Raw genomic sequence first — 1,342 nt, 5'->3', positions numbered from 1 at the left:
TAGATAGATAGATAGATAGATAGATAGATAGATAGATAGATAGATAGATAGATAGATAGATAGATAGATAGATAGATAGACTTTATTACAGACTCAAGGTCCAATTGGCATAAAAAGAAGATAAAAAAAACAGAATAAAAGAATAAAAAAGTACAAAAAGATTCCTAACCATTCAAGAGGCAGTCATACCAATGCTTCYAAAGCACAGATGAGTATTTTACTGCACTATATGTAACATTGGTCAACTGTAAAATAATTATTTTATTAGACATATTTAAATGACAAATAAATTTGTACATAAGCTTTCTTAAAACAGCCATTAATGTGCTGACTGAGCAGATACAAACAGTTCACTGGCACTGGTCCATCTGGGGGTTTTGTAACAAGAGTCTTAATGCATCACTATAAGCCACATTCAATCTATGAAGACTGGCTTTTTTAAAATTGCACCACAAATGTGCCGTATAGAGAGTAGTACAATATGATCTGAACAAGTTCAGTTTCACTTCATCAGAACAGAATCCAAACTTAGGGACAAGGATATTTGCCTGAGCATATATCATATGAACTTGACAGTAAATGTCCTCATCAGCAGAAAGATGATCTGTCAACACATGACCAAGATTTTTCACTTCATTACAGACATTCAGTAAAGTCCCAGATAGCTTAAATATTGAAAATGTGCAACAGATCAGAATGTTATTTTTTGATGGATTAAGAGCAAACACGTTTTTTAATTACAGGGCAAGCGTGGTACACCAGGCCATGTTGGCAAACCTGGACCTCTGGTAAGTTTTCATTTAAATATCATATTAACCTTCAGGTTCTTTAACTTTATGACAATAGTGACAAGTGTTCTGTATGTGGATAATTGGCCACCTTAGATTATATTTCTGCCAACAACTAGTCAATCATTCAAAGCTGTCTCAGCCTGAAATAAAATTCCAATCAAATTAAAAGGACATTTTTTTCAGCAGCTCTCAAATGTAAAAGCAGAGCGTCACCTAGTGGGCTAATATACAAATTGTAAGTAGAAGGATAGATGTAAAAAGAAAAAAATAACTTAAAAGGAATGCATTAATGATAGGAATTCATTATTTTAAGATATGTTTTGGAATCAGAAAATACATTTGTAATGAGTTTCATTATAGGATTTAATCAGATTGTTAAGCATTGTTAGGAACGATTGTGTTTATTGACATAAAAATAAATAAATACACACCCATTATCTTCATCCTTTCTGGTTCAAAGCCTTCTCTGGTGCACATGTCCAGTAGTCACTGTGTGTGTGTGTGTGTGTGTGTGTGTGTGTGTGTGTGTGTGTGTGTGTGTGTGTGTGTGT

At 33.4% G+C, this 1,342-nt stretch overlaps 1 protein-coding gene across 2 annotated transcripts in view; it reads left to right on the top strand.

Moving 5' to 3' along the window:
- The window catches only part of LOC106520079 (collagen alpha-2(V) chain), a 52,373-nt gene that overhangs the window by 25,365 nt on the left and 25,666 nt on the right, over positions 1–1,342 (top strand). For both annotated transcript variants that reach the window (XM_014012007.1, XM_014012006.1), the window contains exon 18: positions 744–788. In XM_014012007.1, the coding sequence (XP_013867461.1) occupies positions 744–788 (45 nt within the window). The remainder of the gene's footprint in view (positions 1–743; positions 789–1,342) is intronic.

The sequence above is a fragment of the Austrofundulus limnaeus genome, unplaced genomic scaffold (genome assembly GCF_001266775.1).
Source record: "Austrofundulus limnaeus strain Quisiro unplaced genomic scaffold, Austrofundulus_limnaeus-1.0 Scaffold87, whole genome shotgun sequence".
Lineage (NCBI taxonomy): Eukaryota > Metazoa > Chordata > Actinopteri > Cyprinodontiformes > Rivulidae > Austrofundulus > Austrofundulus limnaeus.
This window is presented reverse-complemented; position numbering and strand designations above follow the sequence as displayed.